Source organism: Diplotaxodon limnothrissa, linkage group LG10 (genome assembly GCF_057381915.1).
Source record: "Diplotaxodon limnothrissa isolate DT_005_m linkage group LG10, D_limnothrissa_male_GT1.1, whole genome shotgun sequence".
Classification (NCBI taxonomy): Eukaryota; Metazoa; Chordata; class Actinopteri; order Cichliformes; family Cichlidae; genus Diplotaxodon; species Diplotaxodon limnothrissa.
Genome location: NC_140605.1, coordinates 26,058,740 through 26,085,720, shown reverse-complemented (window position 1 = coordinate 26,085,720; position 26,981 = coordinate 26,058,740). Strand labels below are relative to the sequence as shown.

At 41.2% G+C, this 26,981-nt stretch overlaps 1 protein-coding gene across 3 annotated transcripts in view; it reads right to left on the bottom strand.

Moving 5' to 3' along the window:
- jade2 (jade family PHD finger 2) overlaps positions 1–26,981 on the bottom strand; it is a 233,130-nt gene that overhangs the window by 89,384 nt on the left and 116,765 nt on the right. For all 3 annotated transcript variants that reach the window (XM_085364657.1, XM_085364658.1, XM_085364659.1), the window contains exons 5-9: positions 23,363–23,517; positions 16,589–16,800; positions 12,844–13,011; positions 9,389–9,505; positions 1,667–2,152 (exon numbers count right to left, since the gene is read on the bottom strand). In XM_085364657.1, coding sequence (XP_085220783.1) covers positions 1,667–2,152; positions 9,389–9,505; positions 12,844–13,011; positions 16,589–16,800; positions 23,363–23,517 — 1,138 coding nt within the window. The remainder of the gene's footprint in view (positions 1–1,666; positions 2,153–9,388; positions 9,506–12,843; positions 13,012–16,588; positions 16,801–23,362; positions 23,518–26,981) is intronic.

Here is a 26,981-nt window from a genome sequence, read left to right as displayed (position 1 = left end):
TGTGGAACATAAACAAGCGGACGATGAAAAAATATTGCCGTAAACAGTTTATTTTGCGACACCACGAAACAAACGATAGCGTAAAATGAAACGACAGATGTTTTTATATCGTCATCCGATATATATCGTTATATCGAACAGCTCTACACCAAAGTACTTTAGAGTAAAGTGTGAGTCCATCTGTCTGACAGCTAAAGCATTGCTGAAATTCTGTCATGTAACAAGTAAATGAACTTAAGCACAGCAGCAAACCTACAACTGTCTGAAAATAAGAAGAATCACCGTGTTGCAATGACCCTAACCTGATTGAAATGCTGTGGTGGGACCTTAAGAGAGGTGTGCACACATGGAGTGTGAACTGTTTTTAAAGAAATGTGGGCCAAAATTCCTCCACAACAGTTTGAGAGGCTGATAAAGTCATACAGAAAATAATTACTTGAAGTTACTGACGCTAAAAGTTGTTCGACCTCACCGAGTTTTTCACAGGGCTGTATAGAGTCCTGTGACAACTTCATTTTTCCCATGATTGTAGACGTGACATTTTTCTTTTGTTAAAAATCCCCATTCATATTCACATTTGAAGGATCAACCTTTTACACCAATGAAAATAAAACAGGACTGCACACATTAAAGAAGTGCAGCACTACGAAAAACGTTTCACTCGTGATCTGAGTAAGCAATGACTCTTCAAAGTCTGGGTATTTGACAACATGGCTACAATCGCAAGTATTTCATTAGTGTATCCAACTACAATGAATACCTCTATTAGATCATACACTGCAGACAAGACACAAAGCACACTGAGGCACTGTGGTGTAATGTGGTTGCCCCAACCTTGCCAAGAAAAGTGAACCGGTTCTTTGACAACACAACAATATTTTCTCATAGATTTGTGACCTTAACCAGACAATACCTGAGTTTTTTCCTCTCTCTCTCAGCTCTATTATATTTTTAAAACCCAAAATGGCCCTGAAGTGTTGACTCAGTATCAAAAATTCTTTTTATAAAAAAGAACTCTTTCAAATCCATGGTTTAGCTTTCCTAGTAAAAAAAAATTAAAAATAAAACACTTTCCAGCAGCAGCGTCCATGTTTGGAAAGCAGAACAGAGCATGGTCTAAACAAATACCTGTAACTCATCATGCGGTCTACGAATACCTATGAATGGGGAACACTTGAGCCAGTGTGCTAAATCGAGGCAAGTACATGATTAGTCTTCTCATATTTCTATAATTTTATACTCTTAACACAAACACATTTTTCCGACTAGGCAATGTTCTCCCAGATTTAATCAATCAATAGGAGCCTTCAGCTTTTTGTTCTTTGGACAGAAACGGCACTTCCTAACAGCTTCATGCTTCGGTGAATCGGGCGTTCTGAAATGCTCTGCTGCACGTCGCTGCTGTACTGAGCAGTCACAGTATCTGCATACTTGCTCCCTCTTAGCAGGAACAAGTGCTGCTATTATGAGCTCTCTCATCAGTGAGTTTTTTCAGCCACTCATCTTGTTGACCATGTCTGTGCACTTCGTGCCTATACCTGAGTCACTACCTAGAAGAGCAGGTATTTTTTGATACACATACAGGCGTACCTATCCTATCGCAACGAGTGTTTAACCTCATTTCTTATAACTTAATGAGAAGCTGTAGGGTCCTAGCTTAACACACCTGGGAGACGGGTAGCCCCAGGTTTTCGGCAACCTCCCTGGGTTCCACGAGTCGGTAAAACTCATCCTCCAGCTCCTGAAGCTTCTGCTTCCTCTGGCTCACTTTTTCTCTCTCCAGTTGGTCGCGCTCAGCCCGCTCCGACGCCGACACTGAAACCAGGTGCGATACCGACCTCTGCGCCGGATCGCTGCTGCCATTTGTCTCGTTTTGCTGGTCCTGCCAAAGCTCGGAGGTGAGACCGGGGGCGGCCCACTCGGGTCTGGCTCCACCGTGTGCTCCGTTGGCGGTGGAAGCGGTGACGTGATTGCCGTTGCTCATTCCGCTTGAGCTGAAGGTGCTGTTGGTGTTTGTACTGGTGTTGCTGTGCTCCAGGCAGAAGGACTTGAAGCGCACCTCGTCGTTCTCGGCCAAGATGGTCTTCATCTCCAGGCCGTGATCGAAGGCGCAGGTCACATGGAAGGCCACAATACAGGAGGGCATGGAGCACTGGGAGCAGGGACAGAGAGGGAATTGAGTTAAGGGACACAGAAATAAAAAAAAATGTCTTCATGTTCTCAGACATTTTGTCAAACCTGTTTGTTTTAAGCTGTCATTTTCGGTTCATTTATTGCGTTATCAAGGTTCCAGAACAAGTGCAGCAAAGCAGAAAGACAGACCAAGTCACAACAAACACAGCTTTCCCATTTCTGCTGACATTCTGGTAACTTGGGATATGTTTCAATATGTGTGTGAGTGCATGTTTCTCAGTGCTATCCATTACAGGTCATACTAAGAGCTGACCTCCCACTGAGTCCCTCCAGGCATGCTACGATTTTGTGTGTGTGTGTGTGTGTGTGTGTGTGTGTGTGTGTGTGAGAAAGCGAGAACCTTTGTGACTGTACTGGTGTCACTGCTGCATGCACATTTTTTTAGTATGTGTGAGTGTGTGTGTAGATCTGCACTTATCAAAGTAGTTCAGGATTCGGCAGGAGGCTCGTTGGTGACTCTCTGCACTGCAGTGCATGATAAAAAAAAAACCTCACTGATCCGACCGACTCAACCATCTGGAAAACAACTTTTCTACAAATGTCTCTCTCCCTTTATTTCTCTTATCCTTATTTGGCTTTTATGCTTCATAAAAACTTTCTAAAAAGCTTTAAAAAGTTTTAATTGGAACTACTTCCTACCAAAGAAACAGTCCAGTCCTAACTGGCGTTGGGCTTTTCGGCATTTCCAAATGTGGTTTGTACGATGAGGCAAAAAAGGAGACATAACTGGCTAGCATATTCTTTTTTGCTTGAACTTCGGGTTGGCTTTGGACTGTGCTGCGGTCTTCTCTACTGTCACACTAAAGTAGGTCATCATCAGCCCGAACACCAATCTATCACTACAACCTTCAGCAGCACATGGAAAAGTGTGCGACTGTAATCTCAGGTATGCTGAGAGATCCAGATGAACCCACTCTCATTTCATCTTTTATGGACTTAATATTAGAGCCTATTTGTGTGTGGGAGGATTAACAGAGATATCCTGCATTAAACTTACATGATTTGTGAAACAGCATGTGAATCCATGTGAAACCGCAAACTGACTAATGGAGACCTCCTATGTGTGTTATTCCCCAATGTGGATAATGATGATAGACTCCTTGCTTTAATTGGCTCAATATGTCAAGTTGTACAGTCACTGTTATATATTTTAGTCTTTTGAGCACGACAAGCTTGGTTTTTATTGAAAACTGCCTGCAAATACCACATTTTCACCAGTTCTTTCCCTAACGTTACCAGATACATTATCAGAGAGATTATGAGGGAGATTTACCACTCAAACAAACCCCGTTAGAAATCTATAGGGAAGTGCTATAACAGCAAATATGAACACTACTGATTGCAAACAGTCAATCAACAGCAAAATGAGAAAACATAAACCTACTGTGTTATTGTGCTAATGCAGATGAACCCTAGAAGTTCAAAAGGTGTGGCAGCCTGTACACTGGGGGAAATACAGTGAAGTGAAAAAGTGTTTGCCCCCTTCCCGATTTCTTAAAACACAAGTTAATTACAGTTTATAAATGAATTATTATTATTACAATGATAAACACCTTCATTTAGAAAATGCATTTTGTGTTTACTTGTGTTTTCTCTAATATTATATTTGTCTGATGATCTGAAACATTTAAGTGTGACACGTATACAAAAACTAAAAATAAATCAGGGGACAAACACTTTTTCAAACCACTGTAAGTATCTGATCCCCTGCTAAAATTTTTAAGTTTGCCAAGAAACACCACTGTTAACAGCATTGGTAATGTACATGCCTGCCTAAGTTTGCCACTGAAAATCTAAATGATTCAGAGAAAGTGCAGGAGAAAGTGTTGTGGTCAGATGAAAGTAAAATCGAGCTTTCTGGCATCAACTCAACCTGCCATGTTTGGAAAAAGAGAAATTCCAAGTATGACAAAAAGAACACTATCCTCACAGGTGTTTTTCTGCTAAGGGTACAGGATGACTTCACCACATTAAAGGGCCAATGGATGCGGTCATGTCCTACTAAATGTTGGACGAGAACGTCCCTCCCCAAGTCAAAACACTTAGTATACCAATTATTTCCCCCACTGTATATCTACTCATTATCGTGGTAAAGATGCAAGCGTGCCTAGTGTTGTTTCTCGGCTTATGTATGATGTGGCACAGCAGAACACTTGTGCTATGGTGAAGAAAGTCCATAAACACCTAAACAGTTAGAAACACTGATATAGCATATATTGCGTAACTTTGTGCATAGCATACACGCCTTTTGTAGATGACAAAAAAAAGAAACCTTATTTTAGGGTAAAATCACCAAACTATTTCATTGTTTATCAGATTAGACAGTTTTATATTCTGGTAACCACTGGAATTCACGTTATATCTCTCCCCGTTTATTTGACTCGGGGCTTTATGATAACTGATAATTGCCCATCTTAGTTACAAATGGAGTAAGCGTTTACCACAGCTGCCACTTTGTTACCAAGATGGTTGTTGAGTGGCAAATTTTCTCCTAAAACTTTGACAATGTATCCAAGATATTGTGTCCAATAGATAACAACATTCTACCCATAAAGTTTATTTCACAGCACTTGTTTAAGTCCCACTTCATATTGTGCATATATTTTATATGAATTTTACCTTTATTGACGAAAAACAAATGATTTCCATATTTTTTTCACTATGGGACTGTATCAGGTCTGATATAGCGATCACGTTTATGAAATCTGTTTTTGATGTGCAGCAGTCTGAAATGACTGCATATGCACAAGCATAAGCATGTGAACATTCTGCAGTATTACCATTTTGTCTTCTTGGCAACACCTGCTAGATTTTTACCATATATATTTTTTTAATATCCATATTTTCTTTCCATGACCTGATTATCTTGACTCATCAGGCTTAACTCAATCCATCCATTTTGTGTCAAAGAAGAGTGAAGTGGCACATCATTGTATGCGATCAACAAACACAGCCTGGGTTAACAAAGACAGTGGATAACTATCCATTATTTTTAACTGGGGTTTTAGGTGTTTTTCAAGCTAGCTAATGCAAAGAAACCTTGGCTCTAATGGATTTTGCACAGCCCTCAAATCATTATGACAGTTTGGTTGGCTTTTCAGTGTACATTCTCGTGTTTAAAGAGTTTAATTTGTCCTTTATTGTTTTTTAAGGTAAAACTAAATGGCTTTTCTCTGTCATAAGAAGCTTTGACCAATGAGTTAGCTGCCAGATGTGGGTTTAGAAGGCAGCTGTTTTCCTCCACCCCATCGGAGTGGAGCTGCAACCACGTTTTCTCCTCCCCTTCAGGTCACCTGCTGATCATCAGAGCAATCAACTGCTGAACAAAAAGACCAGCGCAGCAATCCACACTCCGCCAGATTATGAGCTCACCCGACGTGGTGAAGAGGCTAATCTTGTTTTTATTTGCTTTTTCTTATGATCTGTTTCTCATGTAATTCTGTGCCTTTTCTCCTCGTCTCCACTAAACCAGCCAGCCCCGGATCTCACATCCATGTGCAACCACTCACCTCTCACGAATGCCACTTCTTCTGCTGCTACTTGAGATCATTACTCACCTGCTGGATCACCGCTGCCACTCTTCGGAGCCTTCCCACGCTCCACCCTTCACCAGCTTCCTTGCGGGCTCAAAACCTCTCCCTTTTGGCACCCTCCCCTGGCCCGACTACCTCGGATTTCAAGTAAGGTTTTCTCACAATAATCCTCTGGACAACATTGCCTAACTCACCTCCTCCTCCTCCTTCTCTGCACTGTCTAACTTGTCCTCTTGTCTCACAGATCTTACCCTCGCTACCTGCCTTCGCTCCTCATGCCTGCCTCTCTCTCCAGTCAATTGCATTCATATGTTCAGCTGAGCTCAGCCTTGTATTTAAATAAAGTTTGTTTCTATGTTTACGTTTCTTTAAAGTGAGTAAGAGCTCATTTAAGTTAGTTCATGTGCAATGTCTCTAAGCGAATAAAGAATCTCAAAATGCACTCTACTTCTCTCCGTCTTGCCCGGGTCCCGCACTTGAGTCCTACACTCACTGTTTGCTAAAGCTTGACAGTTTCACCTGATGCACAGATAAATCACCAAGAAAATAAAGCCAGTGATGAAGAAACAGAAGGTGTGATCCAATAATCACATGCTTAGCCTGTGTAAGACACCCCAATAAATACAACATCCTGATAAAACGTAGAGTTACGGTCAAAGGTCTCCACTATAAACCCATTTTTTTTATTACCAACCAAATGTCAGATTGAGACCACTGCAGCTGCTCTCACTTTTTCGGTGGCAAAAGGTTGAACACAGCGTGGAGTTGGCTAAATGTGTTGTTTGGTATGAGCCAAGTCATCGGAGGAAAAAAAAAAGAAAAAGAAAAAAATACTCATCTGGCCTTTTCGACTGCACCTGCTCTGTTCTGGCAGGGATTCATTAATAATGTTTTTATCAGTGCCCACACTGCTGCCGGCTACTTCTGTTTGTGAAGAAAACATGTTTCTCTAAAATAATCTTTGCAAGACTTAACTGAGAAAACCCCCCCGACATTATTCAGACTGAGGTTTGTTCATACTTTACTCTGGAACATTTTTTAACTTGTGTATCAACTTGCGATTTATCAACATTTCCTTGACCTGAAAAATTCTGGATTTGTTTCCTCTCTTTTTTTGTTGCACATGTATTTGGTACAAACCAACCAGAAAAATCAATGAAGCAACTTCCCATCTTTTTCATCTTTAGGTTTAGCCGATTTTCTATCACTCTCCATAATTAATTTTAAACAAATCTATCCATTCGTTATATTACCACAAATTCAATTCGGGGTCATGCAGGCACTGGAGCTTATAGACTTACATTGGACCCTTAGCAAATTTAGAGTCACCAATTAACCTAACATGCAATCCTTTGCATCGTGGAAGGAAGCAGGAGTACCCAGAGGGAGCATAAACAGGCAAACTCCACAGAGAAAGGCTGTGAGGCGGCAGTGCTAACCACTGCACCATTTTCCCACCCAAAAACCAGAAAGGGGCAGAGATTAGAGAGAAGCTTGGACCTACAGTAACTAATCAGTGTGATCACTTGAGAGATCTCAAGCATCTTCCTTATATGTCAATCAATCGTCAATATAGTCAATTGTATCAATAACAATACTAGTATTGTAGCGCGATAGGATCAATAGTTTGTTCCTATCCTCCAAGTTCAGAAAGTAGCCCACTGAATCGTGTTAAATTGTTTTCTTTTTTGAAAATGAAAAAATATACCTCAAACATGCACTATGAAAACTGTCATAACCCTTTTGTGTTTCCCAATACATCTATTTTATTTTTGACCTAAAGCAAATTTAAACAACAGAAGTTGATCCAAAGTGCTTTAGAGCAGGCAAATTTCCTCCAAAAAGCCCAGTTTCAAAATACATAAAAGGTTGATTGGTGTGCTTTGTAACCGTGGAAAGTAAAAAAAACTGTGATTTAAGGGTCACATCTCTTAAATCTCTACTACATAAGTTGCTTTTATAAGTTGAAAGTATAAGTATTGTTCTTCGCAATACTAGCCCTGTATTTACTTGGTATCCCTTCAATAACAAAATGTGCAGCACTGCACAGGACTAGACTTTAAAACAAAGTTCTGTATGTTTAAACAGAATTCAGCTCCAATCCTATGATATTCCAACATCTGAGCTGCTGGATGTCCACCGCTTGATATGGGAATAACCAGAGTCATAATAAAGCAAATTAAATTCTTACGACATATTTTCAAGACCTTTTTCTATTCACTTAATCCATCTAGCACACTTAGAGCTACAACAATCTCATTATTAAAAGCTGTACACAGAATCTCTTTTACATATACAGTACAGGTGGCACTGGTTGACCTTCTAGTGCACAGATCTTCAGTAGAATACTAATTAAGAGACTCTTAACTCAGAACGTCCTGGCTAATGGTTGTTAGATATGTATACTTTGTTATGAGCGCTTGAGATGCTTGTTAGTAGCTCAGCATGAAAAGAGACAGGACAAGGTGTCATTAGACGAAGGCTTCAAAAAGTGGATTTCACTGTTGGAAGTGGTGCCGAAGTGAAGAACACTCAAGGCTGAAGCTGTCTGACCTACTCAACATTAAAAACACACAGATATCAGTGGTAACACATGCTTTGTGCTTTAATGTCTGCTATAGTGTGAATACATTGTCCTGCAATTGATCTACAATGATTGTATCACAAATCACAGCAAACACTTAAATCGGAAAAATAGATTAAAAGAAATTTTCTCTCCTGGACTGAAACTTTTCGAGGCGGAAAAATATTTCTTATTTCCGACTTTTCTCCACAACGTGGTTTACAAAGAACTCCTGCTGCTCGAGCTGCTGTGCAGAAAAGCATCTCAACTGATTAGCAAGTATGTTTGTACAGCAGTCTGCTTTCAGCTATGGAAACAGGAGAGTGAGACTCTCCCTACGGACGACTCCAACTCAGGGGGTTCGCTGATAGTCTACAGCAGGGATACACTGTCAGGAAACACCCTCGCCGATGCGCAAACGCACACACGCGTTCGTATCCAGTACATACATCTGGGATGTGCATATGCTGCAAGCAAATGCAAAAGCATTGCAATGCTTTAGGATTGCGGTTCACCTTAAGGGCACTTTTGAAGCTAAATCATGCACAGGCTGATGTCTGTGAAGTGGGTTAGTGTAAGTGTGTCAGCAGGGGCTGTGTTTGCATACTAAGCAGTCGCTTCAAACACATCCACATTGCCTATCAGGAAACTAAAAACTACAATAATTTGATGAGAGAAATGCTGTGTTTGGAGCATGCTGTGCTCATTTTGTGTCTTTTTACCTGCAAGGCTTCATTAATAAATTCATGGATCAGTGTTTCACCCTTTGTAATAAATATTACACATAGTGGAAACCTTCACATATCCACAAACCACCTCTGGCTGATGTACAGCATGCATGCAGGCTGCATGATAATTTAAAAAGAGGAAACTTGTTGCTGTTGAAATCACACCCTCACTTATCTTGGTTTAACTTGTTTGCAAACTGGTAGTTGAGATTTAGCAACCAGAGAAGGAAAAGAAGCAAAAACTGAAACCCATAATCTGGAGCACTGTAGAACCTGTGGACGTTTTGAATGCTGTGTTTCTTTTGTTTTTGGGGTTTTTCTTTTAACATTTGAAGACAATGAGATAGACGGGCAAAGCACTGATAATATACCTGAATGCAGGTCCCTGTGTGCTCTCGACACAGGCTGCAGGACAGAGCCCAGCGGCTGGCGGGGATATGGGACACCTTGGTAATGGGCTCCATCTTCTCTGGACAGCCTATACTCACCTAAGGAGGAAAACAAAACAGTTAGTAAGAAACAAACATAGAAAGCACAACAACACTGATGAGACTCATCTTACTCTAAATTCTTTTTAAAAAAATCTCACTTAATAATTAGGCAAAGTGCCAAACATATTTTGGTTGCAGCTTCTCAAATGTTGGAATATGCAGCTTTTTTTGGGATAAGTTAATATTCATCTGCGATGGTCATACAGGCAACTGAGGCTGAAAGACTCTTGGTGCATCTGGGGGCTTCCCATGATGTGTTCCTTTTCACTCCCTCTATTTTTATACACCACTTTGCATTTCATCATTGGCTATTATTAATCTCTGGCTGTCTTTCACTTCTCTTTTCTCCCCTCAACCCCAACTAGTCGCGGCAGACGGCTGCCCCTCTCTGAGCCTTGCTTTGCTGGTGGTTTCTTCCTCTTAGGAGGGAGTTTTTCTTTCCGTCTGTCGCCAAGCGCTTGCTCATATGGGGTCGTCTGATTGTTCAGATTTTTTTATGTACTATTGCAGGATCTTTACCTTAAAAAAAAAAAGAAGCAAAAGCTTCTTGAAGCAACTGTGATTTGGCGCCATATAAAGTATTAATAAAATACAACATTTGAAGTTACAACATAATTATCATCTTCTTAAATATATTTAACACCTCAGCTACGCAACTTCTTCAGTTTCTGATTAAAGTAACCTCCCTAAACGCATCCTAGGAATGACAGTTTACACCCTAATTTAGCTTGAATAACTTCACCTGTTTTCCAATTTCCAAAACTGTCCTCGGACCCAGAGCAGAGACACATGTGCTTCTTGGAAAAAGGTTACTGTAAAGCTCTGTGTGACTTCCTCTTTGAGCAGTTCATTCAGAACAGCTTTGGCCCCAGACCTCCCTGCACCAAATACAACCAAGAAGTCATTGACTTGTGCCAACCAGCCATGCAGAAAAGAAGTGAAGAGCACTCATCACCAAAGCGCTGTTTCTTCCTTCCTTCCTTCCTCTGCTGCCTATTTCTTTACAAAAAAGGAAAAAAAACAACATTCCACTTCTTTCACATCCACTTCTTGTCATATTTGAGGCACGGCCTTCTCTCCTTGTCCTTCACGCTTGTATTAACAAGCTGACAACTGATTTCCGCAGGTCACGCCTCCCCCCCATCATCCACTCGTCCTTCTATCTGATTTTCTTTCCTCCTCTCATCTGCTCAACCACAGAACAAACCAATGGCCTCTGCTCTTTCTGTTATTATCGATGTCTTTTGTACAACACACTCACACAGTTGATGCGGGGGTCAATTTTCACTCCATTGAGAATGTCAATAGAAAGTGCAATTCTGACTATGATGCCACAGCCATCACTGTCAACGCGCACTTCTTTTATGCAGCTGATATAAGAGCCGGTAGATAAGAAAAGGATTTCCACTTTTTGAATGGTACAGTTAATTGATTGAATTGTTCACAACCGTGATTCCCACGCGCACACACACACACATACGCAGAAGTTGCACTTCACATTTCAAAGCAGACAGATGAAAAAAGGGACAAAATCTAAAATCGCTTTAGAGGAAATCACTGTGTTAAATAAAAAGCCTTCTTAAAAGAGGGGCTCTTCCTCTTTGAGATTGAGTGTGTGTGTTTGTGTGTCTATGTGTAACTATGAGGGGTGAAAAGCTGTTTAAAGAGAGACCTTTCTCTAGGAGCTGAAGGCAGGCATAAGGCAGCTATGCACAGCTCTGGAGAGGCTGTATCATTTGAAGGCACACACACCCATACAAAAACAAACACACATACACTATAAATGTAAAACACACTTACACACAGTTTTTTCCACCACATATTCAGAACAAATCTACCAACTAGTAGCATGAAGCACATACATCTGAGCCCACACAAGGACAAGAGCACAAAACACACACACACAGCACAGACATGCAAATTAACCCCCTCCGCCATGGTAGGAAGAGAAAACAAAAGCGAATGGAGCAACGAAAACAATTAGCCCAATCAAGGGTGACAGAAGGCAATTAGGAGGAAAAGGTTTGAGGTGCCAAAAGCCACTCTATTATTGAGAGAAATGTGCTGGTGAAGTGTGCCGCTGAATAGTCGCAAGAAATATGACTGGCTGTCTTAAAGGTGTGCAAGGCTCGAAGCGCATCCACGAACCTTCTGAAATGAGGGGGCTCCGTTTGGGGCTTTCAGATGAGCGACGGTGACAAAAGATGTCATCAAGAAACGTCAAGACGAAATGAGCGGCTGCTGGGAGAAGCACGCTTGACAGCCAGGTTCCTCGGGAATCATTATGCATTCTTCAGATTGTAAAGAGGAAGGTGTTGACTGGTATTTTAAACATTTACTCTAAACAAGTGGTGGAAACAAGTAACAGGTGCAAATGCTTCTCAAAATCTTCCACCAAAGACTTTTTTGAGTCTAATTGCAAAGCAAAGGCCTCACCGTAAAACCACAGCGATGCGCTACATTGCCAAAAGTATTCACTCAGGCATCCGAATCATTGAATTCAACTCCGGTCATTTCCACGGCCACAGGTGTATAACATGCAGCACCTGGACGTGCAGACTACTTTTACAAATATTAGTGAACGAATGGGTTGCTCTAAGGACTTACCTGTCCAACAAGTCCAGTCATGCAGTTTCCTTGCTACTAAATATTCCACAGTCAACTGTTAGTGGAAGTGGAAGTGACTTGAAGCCATGAAGTGGTAGGCTATGTAAAGTTACAGCTCAGTGTCAACAAATGCTGAGGCAAATAGTGCGCAAAGGTCGCCGACTTTCTGCACAGTCAGTTGCTACTGATCTACAAAACTCATGTGACCTTCAGATTTGCTGAAGACCAGCGCAGAGAGAGCTTCATGGAGTGGAGTGTAATCCAAGCCTTACAGAACCAAGCGCAATGCAAAGCATCAGATGCAGTGGTGTAAACCACACCGCCACTGGACTATAGAGCAGTGGAGACGTTCTCTGGATGGACATCACGCTTCTTCATCTGGTAATCCAATGGAAGAGTCTGGGTTTGGCAGTTGTCTGACTGCAATGTGCAAAGTACAAAGTTTGGTGGAGGAAGTATCACAGTGTGGGGCTGTTTTTCAGGAGTTCGGCTTGCCTTCTTAATGCTTTACCATACCATGACATTTTGAACAATTTCATCCTCCCAACATTGTGGGAACAATTCTGTGAAGCCAACAATGCCTAAAAGCGAATGTAGAAAAGGTTACACTTCCAGGGATGTATTAAAAATTCATTAACATGCTGGCTGCAATTTTAAGATTGCACAAAGAAACCAATCAGTATCTGACTGTATGTGACCACCTCTGTGTCTTTCTCTCAGTGTCTCACCTCAGGGATCCATAAGGCACAGCTGACGTGGACCCACTTGGTTCCACTGCGGGTGGGTTTGAGTGCCCCCCCTCTCTTGGGGCAGAGCAGACATTTTGGCTGGACCCCGAGAGCGCAGGTCCGACACAGCCAGTTCCCCTGGGGTACCTTCAGGATGCCGTAACACGCCTGCAACAGGGAAAGAAATAAAAAAGGAAAGTTATGACAGGTCTTAATGCGAAAGCTGCATAACGATGGTTCTGAATTTACATAGGTTACCAACCATGACGTAACATGCAAGCCAATTTATTCTGGCTAACCAATTCTACCTACAAAGTCTTTGTGCCAAGCTAACCAGCCAATAGCTGTAACTTTTTATGCAGTGGACAGATTGCTAGCCTTGCTAATAAGAGAATGGAAAACTACGTCAAATCACCATAAATAAAAAGTTCATTAAAGACCTATTAGTACACTGAAGCACATTAACATACACCCCATGTAAACCATTAGGTGTATATTAAAAGTTGTATTCCATATACTCTGTGTTGGCAAAAAGATGACTGACAGTCAGCTTTTCAAGCCAACCTAAAAACAGTGAATTTTGTTTTGTTTTTGTTGTGATTGAGCACATAAGTGGTGCCGCAGCTGATCCGGTTCACAATCCATTAAGTTTTCTTGTTGTCGGTTGCACAAACTAATGAGAATTACAAGCCGCTGAAAAGTTAAGAACGCTCTCAAGCAGTTATATGGTGGACACATTCATCTCGACATGACTGCTGCAATACAATCACTCGGCCATAAAAAGCATGAAAATGTGTAAACGCATCAGGATGTCACAGCACTGACCATATTACTGATGTCAGCATAATGGTTAATGGACTGGTACTTATAGAGCACTTTTCTATTCCTTTTTACTACAAGCTTCATTCACTCATTCACACAAGTGCCTGTTCCTATGCCTAAGCCCTTTTAATCTAACATCACACACCAACGGACAAATCAGAGGGCTTTTAGTTTGAGCACAGTTTGGGTGGAGACCAATAAGGTCATCAGTGTGCGAAGTAGCAACAATAAAATCATTAGGAAAGACTAAAAACCTAAATAACTTGCTTTAAATGGGGAATGGCCTTCCTGTGTTAATGACGTACTTGCTTGCAACAGTAACCGTAGAAGACATTGGGCGATTCCCAACAGGAATCTTGGCATAACTTTCACCAGCTACACCCTGAAGCCTGCGAGTCGTCTTGCTTTTTAAGTCAAAATCCCCAACATACATTTGGTTTCAATGCAACAACTTCTGTATTCTCATATAGGTTTTATTAACTGAAAGGTTTTATCCACTGCTGCTCCAATTACAAATCTCCATTTAATATTTCTTTATTTTAGTAAAAACAGCATGAGCTTCCAACACATCTGAAATGCCACATAGACTTTATTTTGTTTTTTAAAGCACAGCTGGGTTTTGTATGATCAGAGCTCCACCCAATTCCCCTTCCGCTATCACAGAGGGGTGCCATGGAAGTCTTTCATGCCAGCATAACAGCATGCTTATATGTTTCTGATAAGATCCAGTCCCCAGGGTTAGAAACAAAGTGTTATTTTATTGTCAGACATTATTTACTCCTTCATTGTTAGAAAGGGTCTACTGTGGCAAGCGAAGCATACGTAATGCCTCTTTTTCTACCATTATCCCTATCACCTCAGATCTATCATATCAAAGCATTACTCCTTTAGTTGAGCCTCAAATGAAATTTAGACGCCCCAAATCCCAGACCATCACGAGGGAAGGACACATCATATTTCATATAACTGAAAAGGCAGAACACACATTCATATTAGACTTAGAGGATGATAAAACAACAGAGACAGAGAGAAAAAACAAACAACCTTCAAGGAAATGAAACACGAAAGTCTCAGTCTTTGTTAAAAGCAATTAAGGGACTCTATTGATGAAATGATTTTATTGATCAAACAAAGAACCTCAGCAAGCATGGCCCGTGTTTCACCTACCGAGCGTTGGGGAGACCACTTTACCAGGGAAGGAACAGACGATGCTGGTTAGTGATATTTTAGTGTGGTTACACACTAAAAGCAATATTACTTAATACTGCTGGGAGCAAACTTTTCTTTCACCGCCTGCTACAATTTGTTTCCATGACACCTCAACTTTTGGCTCGTACCTATTTTTACTCAACAAATACTACTAGGAAAACACCAGAGGCTCCTAAGAGTAATGTTTTGATGACTTGATCCAAAAGTTATTTATGCCCCGCGTTCTTGAAATATGTGCATGAGGGCACACATGCAAGGAAGAGGTGATGAAATATACGCTTATGCCAAAAACCTGCCCCCCTCCCCTCACCCCCAACCGGTTGCAGAAGATGGCAGCAACTCCCTGAGCCTGGTTGTGCTGGAGGTTTCTTCCTGTTAAGTTTTTCCTTCCTAGCGTCCTTACCTTTCAGTCTAAGCACCTTGAGCCGACTGCTGTTATTTGGTGCAATATAAAGAAAATGGAATTGAAAAAAAAAAAAGAAAAGAATTGGACTTGAATGGAAATAGCGTGCTTTCAAACATGCTAAGGTGAGAAAAACCGAGATATTTTATATATTGCTGTGCTTCTTTATGAACAGTAAGAGCAGCCACGCAAAGCTGTTATGAAATGGAGTAAAAATGCGTTATATTTAAGATGATTCATATTTCCTCCTGTTTCACAGTCTGGCTTTTGATTTCATATGCAGAAAAAAATTCTTTATAGTTCTGAAAAATGAGAGGAGACTTAACCTCCAGATTCTGATTGCTAATTTTTGTCTGATAGTGGGAAACCGAGCAGGTTTTGTTTGAAATATCAAAAGCACTGAGCTCAGGATGTTTTTCCTAAACTTGAATACTCATTATAAAATCCTCATGCAACTTAAAGGAAACATTTTTATAAATAAAATTCAGCTGAGGTGGAGGCGGAGGTGGACACAAGGTCGTCTGGTTGGGAGTAAAGCCCAGACTTGAGGCTGTTTTCGACATTGAAGCGCGGCTCGCAAGGTCAACTGCCAGTCCCGGGCGGCCGCAGCCTCCACCACAGGCGGTCTGCTGTTGCAAACGAGAGGCTAAGGTGGGTTTCTGAGGTTTACCTACGGAAACTTTGTCAGGAATTTCAAATCTTTGAATTATCTTGGCTCAGACTGAACTTTGCAGAGCTTTAAGTTGGGGGTCACGACACACAGCTGTCAAATAAAAGGTGAGAGTTGAATTTGTAACGCAAGAAAAAAAGAAAGGCAGTTAGTGCAACACAGTAACTGTTTTAACACGATTATCTTGTTTTCATTACCATCGGAGGCCACAAACCATAACTGAAAATAACACTGAATTAGTCGCCCAGGACTCGTTTATTAGAGGAACTGGAGGTGACAGATTAAAATGAGATCAGTTCTGCAGTGGTGGGAAACTTCTTCCATTCTGTGTCATAACAGCAGGTAAGCAGGGGCAGTCTGAAGGGAGTGATAGTGTGTTAGTGCCAACTGAGCCGACACAATAATTAATATTCTGTCACCGTGTGACAAACACAGCAGAGCCCCTCCAGCTTCAGGCTGTCACGGGAAGTATTTGTGAAAGAACTGCTCTATGTGCACCTTTGTGCAGTTCATGTACTCAGTCGCCTTCTTATTCTGCAGAAACCTACAAAAACTCCAAACGCAAGGAGCATACAGTGCATACAACTCCACAAGTGTGCACAAACAAAAAATGTGAAGAACTTGAGCCCATAATTGCTGACCTGATGAACACAGACATTGCACTTGTCACAGAAAACCATCTCGTTGCCGTCCTCTCCCTCCGGTGAGCGGCAGACGTCGCAGACCACGTCCTCATCGTACTCGATGCCCAGGCCTTCCTCTGTCTCGATGGCCTGCTGCATCTTCTCCTGGCACACACTCTCCAGCTCCACCAGAACGCACTCCATGGTGAGCTCATCGAGCTCCGGTAAGCCTGGCGGTGAGAAAACAAAGTAAAAAACAAAAAAGATTAGTTTGCATTTGTCGTACAGACGAAAACTGAACCAGACAGAAACTAATCATCCATCTCTTGTGAGGCAGGGAATTCTTGGTGATTAGAGGATTATATTTTGTCTGGTGCTAAGTTGTTTTTTGTTTTACACATATTGTTTTCTTTGAAAGCTTGAAGACTCAAGCACGGCCTCTGGGAGAATGGATGAGTATTTAAGAAAATACTAAGCCTGTACAAAACAATTAAAGCTAAGAGTAGAGTTCCAAGGTCAACACTCACTGGTTTCTTTGAGTTCCTTTTATCGACAAGGATAACAGAAACGAGAAGCTGCTCATATGAAGTTCAAAACAAGCAAGCCAATTTACAGATTTCAAGTTATTTTGGGCCTAAATGCTTTGCATAACACTAATTTGAAACACACACAGCCTTCATTTGCGTGTTTATCTCACAAGGTCACTTTCTGTTTCTTCAGGGCGGCTCAGGGCGAAGCGTGCTGAAAATTAGCCGAGAGAGTGTCAGCTGGAGTCGACTGCTAACCAGAGTAAGAAGAGAAATATCACATGTGCTCTGCAGGCCCATTAGCTACCAAAGCCAAAATTTGAAGAAAAGCAACCAAAAAATAAATTAAAAAGTGCCATTAAGCCTTTGTTGCCCTCAGCTTAGCTCACTGTGCCAAAATGTGTCGACATTAGCATCAGTATCCCTGCTCCATTTGCATCTCAAAGTAATGCCTTGCTCTAAGGCTGGTTAATTGTTGATGAAGACTGATCTAACTGGCAAACGCAAGCCTTCTTCCTCATGAAAAATAAAACGTTTAAGATACCAGGAAAGCAAACAGTCTGGTTTCCAGGATCGTGGCGAACAGATGCAGAATATTATTATCTCATTACCTGCGATAAGATTACAGTGATTATACAAAATGGGTAACAGGAAGGCATTAAATCTAGTGTGAAAATTTTTTTGGTTTTGGTTTTTTTTTTTTCCCCTGAAATGCAAATGATTATTTCGATAACAGTTTAAAAACCGTACAAAAATATTCTAAACGACACACCAGTGTGAATGCTGGCCGTACATGATGTTCACACAGATTAAATCACAGACTGCACAATCTCTGGTCATCATTTTAAAGTTATGTGAAACCTTTGCAAACCTAAGATCCAGGGACCGGGATCGGCCCAACAGACACCCCAATGCGCCCCATTTGACATCTTTGGAAAATAGATGGGATGCATGAATTTTGGACTTTCAACAGTGTTAAATAAACTTCACAGTTAGTCCTCCACCACAGCCATTCAAATGAGAGCAGAGTAAAGTAATAGTTAAAAACATTAAATGAAAGAAAAGTTCCTATTTTTTCACTATTTGTTATAGAAATGTTTTTTATAATGTATCCACAGTAAAATACATAAATAAATGAATTCAAAAATTGGATTGGAAATAATGAAATACATCTCTGCAACTTTTCCCCTAATTTTACAGATTTATTTCTTTCCATTTAATGAGTTGTGCTGACTGATGTCTTTCAATAACTACAGCAGAATTTCTCTACCACCTTTTTCTTAAATATTGAGATTCTCACTTAAGATCAAAGTGGGTTGTGTGTGGCCCACAATGTAAAATGAGTCTGGCATCGCTGCTTTAGAGTAAAGACTGATACGCACGGAGAGAGTTGTGAAAAAACGAGAGAAACTTTTGAGTTGTTCAGATGCAAACTTGTCGTGGAAATCAACATCGAGCGATGATGATCTGATGCTCATGTTTCTAAGCAAGAAAAGGAAGAATCGGGGATTCTGGTTTCATCCAATTCTAACGAGAAAGCTGTAGCAGCGAGAATTTCATGGTTTGAGCCTTAGGTTGAAGCTGTATCACGACAGCTTTCGTACGTATTTCAGGATGTCAGTGGGGCAGTTTGAGCTCCTGTAGGAGAGATGTAAAATTCGAGCTTGTTCCAAAAAAACAAATGCCACAAATTTGTCCATCTAAAGTACGCGGTACGCCCTTCAGATGATTCCTGATTAATACAGCTAATCAGAGGCCAGTGTCATTAGAGTCCTGCATGCAGCAATCAAAATAAAACTTTATCAAGTCTGTAGCTCTGCATTATTTTTTGACTCATTTGTAGGATTTTGCACTCAGTTGGGAGGTTTTTATAACTGGAGTGGGTCAATTTGTGGATCTTATTTATGTCATTCATTCTCTTCCAATCAAATAATAATATTAACTAAGCAGCAGCATGATTTACTGCTCAGGTTCTTTTTGCCAACAGGGTGAGCTGCTGTTTAACCTACCATACCCCTGCAATGTACTGAAAATAACATCGACTTTATTATGATAGCCAACATCTGCTGCTGAGGCAGAAAACACGTGAATTGGGCCTCGAGCTGGAACGTCGACATGAACAAAGAAAGAACAAGAAGAAGAACACACGTGATCGTTGTCGTGGATTCAGAAGCTGCTTCTAAAGCCGCTGAAAAGGGGAAGCGGAGTTAGATATTAACCTGCCGTGACATTTACATCATGAACTAAGCACACATACCTAAGACCGCATTATCTGTTGTCTCCGTGTTTGCATGTGGCAGCTGTGAGCACATGCAGGGATTCTTTCATTTTTGTGTATGTGCAGTATTTGTGTGTGTGCTTAAAAGTAAAACGGAAATTAACACAAACACACACAAAAAAAACAACGTCCTTTTCTTCATGCTTTGATTCTTCTAGTCTGCCTGACTGCTTTGGCTTTCAAACTTTCATGTACACTGTGCCTTAATGCACTTCTCTAATTGTATTTCTATTAATCTACTCAATGCAGCATAATGCTAAACACTCTGATCTTACAGTAACCCACAGTTACTCATCCTTATAATCAGAATTCATGTGTATTTAGCTGCTGTATTGACCCAGTTTTCTCCAAGAAGACACATTTTCCTACAGCAAAACACAGCTGCCAACAAATATTGTAAACACGTATGATATCATTGAATGTTAAAAAAAAATTATATTTGATTTTGTGGGGGAAAAAAACAAAAAGCACAAGCCACAAGCTGGCTGTGTCCCAGCGGCACAAAGCTGGATTTTCACAAGAAAAGTTGTTAGGCTCCAGGTTATCCGCTTGTAATACCACATGTACTGTGTGGCAAAGTCACCACAGGCTGGTGCATCTCGTGCAGCTTCATACTTAAGATACGCTGCTGTTTGTGCAAACCGAGCAAAGGATAGGGAACAAGAGACAGAGAAGGAGAACAAAATGAACGATTTAGCCTAGTGTGATTAGGAAACATAACTGAAAACTATCAATTCAATTCAATTTTATTTATATGGTGCCAATTCACAGTTGCTTCAAGGATCGTTAGATTGTAAGGTAACGACCATACAAGAAAGAAAACCCCACCCATCAGATAAGCCCCTATGAGCAAGCACTTGGCAACAGTGGGGAAGAAGAACTCCCTTTTAACAGGAAGAACCTTTCGGCAGAACCGAGCCCAGGGAGGGGCGGGGCCACATTCCATGACAGGTTGGTGCATCTGATTAATCGCATTGCTGTGATGCCATATTTTTTACGATGTGGTTAAAACCCACCCTTGTTTATTCTGGAAATAATAATTAAAAAGTGTCCGGGGTTAAGGAGTAATTGTGTTTCCAGGTAGCAAAACTGTGGCATCACAACAATGTGACTGGTCACTTGGACTGTTGATCCTGGATTTACATCAAGGGGCAATCGTCGCTCAAGAGTTGGGAGTTCGCCTTGTAATCGGAAGGTTTCCGGTTCGAGCTCCGGCTTGGACAGTCTCGGTCGTTGTGTCCTTGGGCAAGACACTTCACCTACCGCCTACTGGTGTTGGCCAGAAGGGCCGATGGCGCAATATGATGCGCCTGATTCAGGGTCACCTCATCCAGCAGTGATTATAAGTTTAAGAAAAAAAGTAAAGTTTTAAGCCTAATTTGAAATTAGAGATCGTGTTTGTGTTCTGAACCCAAACTGGTGCTGGAAACTGAAGGGTGTGCTACATGAAGCACTTTGAATCACCTTGTTGTTGAATTGTGCTATACAAATAAACTTGCCTTGCCTTGCCATGAATGATTGAATGATTAAGAAAGTGCTCTACTGGTATAATCTGGTACCAAGAGGTACCATGTGACGGAGTCTGATTATACAAGTCTTTGTATGTAGAGGGAAGGATTTTATATTCAATTCTTGATTTAACATGGAGCCAAAGAAGAGAAGCTAATATTGTAGAATCAGCTACCAGCTGAAAGCAAACAGTGTTAGGGCTTAACATTTACCAAGTTTCTTTGCTTTGTTACTCTTCTTTAGTAGTTTTTAGTAGTTTGTGTGCTTAGTGGGAAGTTATGCAGTGGTACATTGTGCAACCTGAGCCTGCAGGAGTTCAATTTGGGCCTTGAATAATTCAGTAACAGTGTGCGGTGTCTGAATTGGCCGTACCCGTCCAGGTCTTTAAATGTATATTTGAGACTTTTTGCCAATTTTGACAACCCTAAAGCTGAATAATGCAACACCATCGAACAAAAGTCCTGAAATAATCAGCGATTGCAGCATGTCCAGGATCAACATTTGGTCTCCAAGAGCATATTGCGGTCTTAAAGAAGGCCCAACAGCGTCTCCACTTTCTGAGAATCCTCAGAAAAATGGACCTGAAGAAGGAGCTGCTGACCGTCTTCTACCGCTGCTCCATTGAAAGTGTGCTGACATATTGCATCGGTGTGTGGTTCTCCAGCTGCACCACAGCACACAGAAAGGCACTCCAGAGGGTCATCAACACGGCCCAAAAAATCATTGGACATCCTCTTCCCTCCCTGAAGGACCTGTACAGCACTCGCTGTCTCAAGAGGGCACGCAGCATCCTACGGGACTGCACACACCCAGGACACCGGGTGTTTAAGCTGCTGCCGTCTGGCAGGAGGTTCAGGCTGCTGAGGTCCCGAACAAATAGACTCAAGGACAGCTTTTACAACAGGGCAATAGCCCTGATCAATGTAAATAGCTGACCTGACTGGATACCTCCCTGGACTTTTTAGGGGGAGGTAACAATGTTTAAAACGATAACAATAATATTTATATTTATAACAAGGTGCAATAATAATTAATGTGCAATAATAACAGTGTGCAATACACATACACTTATTCTTCTTTTTTATACTAAGTTAATATACTGTGTTGTGTTGTTTGTTGCGTTGTGATGTGTCATATCGTGTCGTGTTGTGTTATATGTAGTGCCGACGTAGGACAGTTTTTCCAATTTCATTGTACTACTGTACTATGTATGACTGTGCAATGACAATAAAGAGTTATCTTATATTGTGAACACAAACAAAAATACACAGATAAATCTAAATAGGATGTGCAGCACTGAGACAGAAAACGCTGAATAATCCCATCATGATTCGGCAGCCTCACCCAGCAGAACCAATCAGCCGTCTGTTTGTTTTGTTTAGCGTTGAAGGTTATGAGAAGCTTCTGCCAGTACGCGTGTGTATGCGCATGCACGTCCGAGTTTGATTTAAAGTGAATGTGCAGCAGAAATAAAGCCTGAAACCCCAGCGGGGATTTATAGACACAATTACTATGCTTTATCTGAAAAGAGCCAATCAGATATTGAGTAAAGTGGCGGAGATGAGAGAGATGCTCGGGGTCAGCAGTTGTCACCATGGCAAAATGGGGGATGTAGAAAAGCAGAGAGGAGAGTGTCAGGAAAAAAGGAAGCGAAAGGGAAGGAATAATGAGAATGGAGAAAAAAGAAAGAAAAGAGGCCACACAGCAACACTACAACATATTCACAGCATCTGCAAGTTTCAGAAAACCTCATTTTAAGGCTTTTTCTGTATTTTTTTTTAATAGAGTGATTTTTCAATTTAAAAAAGAAATGAAAGGAAAGGCTGGTGTTTGCTGGAACCTATAAGATAAAGGTTCTGAGACTATAAATGGGTGGTAATGGAAAAGAAAAAACACAGACCTACCTGTGAAATGAAAAGAAAATGCTAAGGCACCTCTTTAGCTGATTAATTCTTTACTTAAAAACACCAGCTGCCAGTCTCATTCCTCAGGAGAGCTTTCCAAATGAACTGAATGTAGTAATAAATCAACAAAAATAATTAAGTATTATTACTTAATTATTTTTGTTGATTTTTGTTTATTTTTTGTTGATATTATTATCTCTTTAAAACAAACTAAAGAGTCGCTCCCATGCTTTCCTGTCAAGCTTATAAAACCCTGGGCAGAATCTCTGATATTTAGCTTCAGCCCTACAGGGGGAATGAAATTCACACACTACCCAGCTAACAACTCCCATGAAGTGAAAACACATCATTTATGACACATCGGGGTGAGTCACTTCATAGAGGTCAACACTCAGACGAAAAACAAGTCAAAACACATCATTTCCAGCGCTTCATCCTTTACAACCGTGTTTACAGCCTTTGGAAAGTCTTCTGACGCTACGCAAGCGGAGTGGAACGGCCCTACATTTACACAGGTTAAGTGAGATTTTCCTCAGTGTTTTCAGGCTATTATTATCAATAATGCAGTGCTTACCCATCTGTCTGAACTCTTGGTTGACTATCTGTAGCCAGGCAACATCCAGGTCATCCAGGTCATAGCAGCTGTAGAGCTGGGTGGGAGGAGGCCGAGTATCACCTTCCCTCTCCTGCCCGTTGTTGGACAGACCACCTGTCGACTCCGGCAGCGACCTGCAACCAAAACGAAGATGCATGCAGAGAGTTTTATTTGTGCGGCCTGGAAGCAACAATAACTCTAGTATCCAAGAATATCCTCTGAAGCAAATGTCACATGTTGTGTCGATGTCACTGGTTGTCACACAGAATCGGATAACTGCCAAAATTCAAGTTTGGTTTGTTATCCATGCGCTATCCTCTACTCTCTTTTAGTGTTACACTGTATTCGGTGACTTTGAAGTCCTTGTGAAATTCTGTGAATTTTTTTTAAAACTCCATGTGCTCTGTGAGGAAAGTGGCTCATTATACCAACATGAATTACGAGGAAGTCCTTACAGACAGGTCCTGACCTCATTGTCCACAAGTACTGAATCACAGTATGACGGATTAAAAAAAAACAAAGACCCAAAAGACCCAATGACAAATCAAGCAGTTGTGGCCAGCAGTGACACAACGCTCCTCCAGGCACTGTCTAGTCTCTGGAGCCTGGGGACCAAATGTCTGTCTGTCAACAACAGCAGGAAATGGGGTCAGGAACTCTGCTCAACCCACTGGGAACCAATAAAGACTAATAAACACACGCAGGCCCACATAAAGCATTGGGACGCTGCAAGAACTAACAAACACGTGAAAAGACACAAAATAAATCGCATACCCGCCATCACGAAGGCAGTGACCACACCCGAATAATAGGCGAAAAAAAACAAGACAGCATTTACAGTAGATCACACACACGCACACCACGATTTCTCCAAAACATCTCTGTGTTTAGCATAGTAACAAATACACACCCTTTTATTCACTCGCTTGCCACTGAAGTCGAGACCTTTGCGTGAAAAGGTGAAGTGCGTCACGATCACAGCAACAAACAACAAACAACCTTTAGCTCTCGGTGTTGCTCCCGGCCTTCAACGGCTCATTATCGCACCGCTTACTTATTACCAGCCTCCTCCATTACTACTGTCACATCAAACAGCGCTGAGATCATCTTCCTCATCTTCGTCATCATCATTATCCTCCTCATTATCACCGCCACCACTGGTGCCGTCGTGATCACAAAACAGCTGCCACAATTTAAATCCGCTGTCTTCACCAGAATCACGTTTCACGGGAGTTGCCAGCTCAGTTAAACGTGAAAATAACACAAACCGACGATGTAAAAGCAAAAAAGCTTTTAAGATAAATGTTATGAACAGACCAGAATAAGTTTTTAATCTGGTGTATACAGTCATCTCATCCAATGAGCTTTCTGCAATAAAAGGCTCGACTCAACTGGTTGCTTTCTGGTTGTATTATTATACAGAAGCAAGGTTGCTGAGCAACTATGTCATTTTCCAGTTAAGTCGGCATCCTGCAGCAACTATGTCACTATTTGTGGAGGAATTTCTGGATTAGTGTTCAAAACTGTGATGTTCTGACTCTGAACATAAGCAGTTTATGTGCGTTTCTGTTACATTTCTATAGCTGTGTATGTAGAAAGTAACAGATTAGCAATTTCTGACACTTAATCTGAGTTATCACTGTCTTATTGCCGTTTTATCACAGTCTTGATCATCTTTTATCACCAAAGCTCCTTAGAAGACTCCAACTGACTGCAGGATGGGGAGCGCTGTCCTGGTCCCCATCTTCAAGGCAACTATTTCAAAAGCAACAAGACTGCAATAATTTTGTTTTCCCTAGTCTCAATATATACTGTCTACACAACATTTACCCCAACTTTCTTGTAACACAGGTCTAATCTGTTTTTGAGTCATCCAAGTCAAAGTAGCCCAGAACACAGCACAGTCATTGTTAACTTGTGTGTAGGGATGGGTACCGGTGTCCGGTGCCATGATGGCACCGGTTCTGACATAAACGGTAGTAACCAGACCGAAAAGCAGCGCACATTTCGGTGCTTTATTTCGGTGCTTTTTTTTCCTGAGCTGTGATACACTTCTAGCCAATCATTTTACGTTTCCGAGGATAGTAGGCGGGGCCAGGTACGTACGTTCAGTTAGAGCAGAGCTACAGATTAAAAATGTCCAAGGCGAAGCGGTCAAAAGTCTGGCTGTACTTCACAGCAAAATATGCAAACTCAGCAGCCTGCAACAAGTGCTTTAAGCTGATACTGTGATACTGTCAAAGGAGGTAACACCAAGAATCCGATTAAACAGCTGGCGACGCATAGCGGTTTTTTTAAAAGCCGAGAAATGCGCCGTATTTGATAGCTTGCTGCGAGACCTCACACCGTGCACGTCGGGTGGGTTGCCAGTTATCGGACCCGGAGCAACATCCCCCAAAAACCCGAAGAATAGAGTCCTGGCCCCTAGCCCTGCCAGTGTAGCAGAAATGATGAGGATGATGATGCAGCAGCAGCCGTTCTTCTCTGCGTGAGTAGCTTCATGTTGTTCGTGTGTAATTTACATTGAGTAGGCTAACCACGTTATTACATTAATGCATGTAAGGTGAACTAGCAAACATCATCATAGCTACATGCGGCTGTCTTCTTGTTTGATGGCAGATACTCCCTTCACCCTGGCCAAAAAGGCTAAAATGACCAAAGAAAAAGTGGGAAACAGTTAAACATGAGAGGTTTTTGGACAAAGTTTGTGTTTTTTCCATTGTTTAAGCACTGCTTCCAGCCAAGAGTGATACCATATATGCCCCATAGCTGCAGAAAAGGCTAACATTGTTATCTTTTTACAAAAAAAACCAGCTGAACATGAGAGGTTTTTGGACAAAGTTTGTGTTCTCCATTCTTTGAGTACCGGTTCGAGCACCGTTTAAGCACCGGCACCGTTTCAAAAGTACCGATTTGGCACCGGTATCAGATAAAACCTAAACGATACCCATCCCTACTTGTGTGTACTCTGATTATTATTATTAGTATTTCAAAACCAGAATTTTAGCAGTACAGAGAAGCAGCATTGAAACAGCTGCTGGTTAACATGTTGTCTTTAATTTCTGTTTGGCATGTTTAGATCAGAACAGCAGAACGAGATCCATCGTTATTTGGAATTTGACTTTATTAAAAAAGTCATTCTTTACTTTATTTATTATCTTTTCAGACCAGTTCTACTTTTTCTGCATAATCCATCATATAAAATTAAATCAAATAAAAAAGTCTCATTTTGAAACTTGTTTTATTAGTTTTAATCTTTTAACTTTATGCGTGTTGCTTCCCACGCAGAGTGAACAGCAGACACTAATGGTTTTGTCACTTTTTACAGAATCAAACTCAAAGTGATGTCAGTAATTACAAGCTTTAAACGCTACATGGTTGCACGCTGTCCCACACTCCATATTATCCATTGTTGATCTACACGGACGCCACACGCTCGTACGTCATTGTCGTCATTGTCATGAGACACTCTCACAAACAAAATCACGGTTTAGTAACGCAGTACCGCTGCATGCTTAGTGGAAAGTGACGGTAATCTAATTAATCCCCTTGCTTTACTCGTTACTTGAAAAAAGTAATGGAATTACATTCAGTGGAA